The 3,131-nt window shown below is 59.6% G+C and overlaps 1 protein-coding gene across 1 annotated transcript; it reads right to left on the reverse strand.

Moving 5' to 3' along the window:
• Positions 1–955: 955 nt before the first annotated feature.
• Positions 956–1,735, reverse strand: LOC126232484 (uncharacterized). The gene has a single exon (XM_049942735.1). The coding sequence runs from the start codon at positions 1,733–1,735 to the stop codon at positions 956–958; it is 780 nt and encodes a 259-aa protein (XP_049798692.1).
• Positions 1,736–3,131: the final 1,396 nt, after the last annotated feature.

The raw sequence follows: 3,131 nt of genomic DNA on the forward strand, positions 1-3,131 counted from the left end.
GCCTGTCGGTCCCGTCCGTGTGTGGCCACGCTTCGGGTGCGTGTATGTTTGTACGTTTCGTTTGTTCGTCTTCTGCAGCAGAGGCGGTGCGCGGCAGTGGGAACGCCTGCCTGGCGGCTGGGACGGCCAGCAAATGCGGTTGGATGGGCGGCCACAGCACCGCACCTGTGCCCAAGGAGGCGACGCTGGCGGCGGGGCCCCCTCGGATGCGGCCGGCTGGGGGCTGTGTGCGCTGCCGCTGCCGCTGCCGCCGCCGCCGCCGCCGCCGCCGCCGCCGCCGCCGCCGCCGCCGCCGCCGCCGCCGCCGCCGGTGCTGGTGCTGGTGCTGGTGCAGCAGCAACAACGACGAACAACGAGTAAGCAAGAAGAGGACGAAGCGGATGGCTGGTGGGTGAGTGCATTTATTTAGGCGGTCGACAAGGCAGTGCGTGATGTGGCGTTGTGACGGGGGTTTGCTCACGTGGCCTCGTTTGTGTTGATGCGCAGGAAGATGAGATGCGGGCAGACGCAGACGCGTACAGAGAGACGAGCCCGGTCTGCAGCAGGATGTGTGGCGCGGCGCGCCGAGTGCAGAGCAGCGCGCGCCGCCTGGGCCGGGCTGGGCCCGCCCGGCGGCGGGCCGCGCTGTTGTCGCGGACGTGAGCGCCCCCTGGCGGGTGGTCGGAGGCGGCGCGGTGGACGTGTGTCCGGTTGGCCAGTGCACATTGCGAGTGGCTGGCTGGCGGTCGGCGGCGAGACGGGAGAGGAGGTATGTGTCGCGGGCGCCTTTGCTGCGCTGCGTCGTTGCGTGCCTGGGCGTGCGCCTGTCGACTGTGTGTGACTGTGTTGGGCGTTGTGCCACGTACGTGTGTGCTCGGCCGAAGGCGTCGGAAGAAAAAGAGAGAGAGAGACGGGCGGGAAAGTGGGTCGGTGTGCGTGCGTCGCCCGTGATGCGATGATGTCGCGTCATGTCATGTCATGTCTTTGCGAAACGGCTGCCGAGAGGTGTGTGGTGGCGAGCGGGAATGTGCGTTTGGTGGTTGCCGGCCGGCCGGCAGTTGTTGGTGGTTCCTCCTGTGTGGTTGTTTGTGCTGCTTTGATGGCAACGTGGAAGGACGCCGGTTTTTCCGTGCCTTGCGTGTGGTTGTGTCGACGGTGACTGGTTGGGGGTGTGCGCCGATGCACGTGCCATGTTGTTATGTTTGGGTCGTGAGTGTGTTTTTGGCTGTGTTGTTGTGTACGGGAAGGGGGAGAGAGGAGGAGGCGGCGGCGGCGGCGGCGGCGGCGGGGGTGATAGTGCGTGCAGTAGTGCCGTTGCGACGGGCGTCGGGTGGAGCCGTGCGTAGTGGCGGAAAGGTGTAGGTTGCGGGAAGCGAGCCCGTCGCGTGTCGTCGTCGACGACGGGGTCGCGTGCGCTGTGAATCGAGAGTGGCGGGAAAGGGGCAGCGTGCCGCTGTGTCGTGGTCGTTAGCAGAGGCCTGTGTGCCTGTCCGTTTGTTTTCTGTCGGACGCTTGGTGCGAGGTGTTTGTTTTGTTTTGTTGCCGCCGCCGCGGTTGTTTTTGTTTGTCGGCTGTGCTGTGTCGGTGGGTCGGCGAGCTGTTTTGCGGTGCGTGAATGTGTTGGTGCAAAAGTGGCGGCGGCGTCATGGCTGCGACCGCGACGAGCCGCGGGCGCGCCATTGATGATGTTGAACACAGAGCGGCTGTGTGCAATGGGAGGCCTTGTGTACGGGTAGCGGTGTTGTCGTACGTGCATCCGGCCCGGTGCGGAAAGCGCCGTTGCGGTTGCGGGTTGCCTCTGGTCGCGACGTGTGGTGCTCGGCTTTGTGGGTTTTTTTGGTGCCCCTTTGGCCGGTGGGTGGTGTTTGTTGTTTTGTGTGTGTGTGTGTGTGTGTGTGTGTGGTCGGTCTCTTTGGCGCTCGGTATATATCTGCCTCCTGCTCGGTCTTGTTGTCGACGTCGTCTGTAGTTTTTTGCGGCTTGCCGACGACCGACCGACCGAACTACTACCTACCTGTGACAGCTACGTGTGGCGCCCGAAGGTGAACGTAACGTGACCTCGGCGCCCTTAGCCTAACCTAAGATGTCCGGCCGTAAGGTAGGTGCGGCCACCTGACGCCTCACGTCCGAACGCTTAACCTAACTTTGACGCCTAACCTAACTTTAACCCTTAACCTAACCCACGTCCACCTAACGTAACCTAACCTAACCCAAGCGACGCCAACCCTAACCTAAGGTGTTGTACACTGCGAATGTCGAAGGCATGTTATAGTCTTAGGTGGAGAGCACTACACGCAACAAGCGGCTACACGGGTAGCAGGGGTTGTGTGGCGTGGGCTGGGCGGTTTTGTTAGGTTAGATGGCCTTGGGCAAGTACAGAAAGGGGGCAACAGCAGCCTCAACGGGTGCGGGGACCAAGCAGCAATCGGTATCGTTTGTTAATTGTCAACTGTCGAAGCTGCGTTGGTACAGTACCGGAACCGCAAGCGCTGACAGAGAAAGCACCGAAGCTCTGCAATCGTGATAAGGTACAGAAAGCTGGCTGACGCCAGGGATAAATTCTGCCGAAATTGTCACAAAGGTACAGACGGTGTTTTAGAAAGGCTCGATTGCATGCAACCGGTGGTGGTGTGTTCGTCGCTGTTTGAGTAGTAGTTTTGATCCTGTAGTGAAGTAGAGGTGGATGGTTCCTGTGAAATATTGTGGGTGGAGGTTACACCCAACAACCGAGCTAGGTTTAATAATAATTGGCTCCTTTGACCGACCTCCCGACGCAGCAGCATTAGTGGCAGAACAACGGAGAGACGGATTTTGGAAACACATTTCACATACATTTTCCTCAGCATGTTAGGGTCTTAGGTGGAGATTTCAATTTACCCGATATAGACTGGGACACTCAGATGATGTTCAGGACGGGTGGTAGGGGGACAGAGAGCATCGAGTGACATTATACTGAGTGCACTGTCCGAAAATCACCTCGAGCAAAATGAACAGAGAACCGACTCGTGGAGATAACATCGTGGACCTACGGATGACAAACAGACCCGAACGTGTTTCGACTCTGTATGTGCAGAACAGGGACGCAGTGATCATAAGGCCGTTGCAGGGAGGACGGTGTATCTATCTGTTTTGGCTAGCAAGAGTAATAGAAG

This window comes from Schistocerca nitens, unplaced genomic scaffold, assembly GCF_023898315.1.
Source record: "Schistocerca nitens isolate TAMUIC-IGC-003100 unplaced genomic scaffold, iqSchNite1.1 HiC_scaffold_519, whole genome shotgun sequence".
In the NCBI taxonomy this organism is placed as follows: domain Eukaryota; kingdom Metazoa; phylum Arthropoda; class Insecta; order Orthoptera; family Acrididae; genus Schistocerca; species Schistocerca nitens.

Excerpts from the sequence above, each read along its gene's own strand:
- LOC126232484 (XM_049942735.1), bottom strand. The coding sequence starts at position 1,735 with ATGCACGTACGACAACACCGCTACCCGTACACAAGGCCTCCCATTGCA.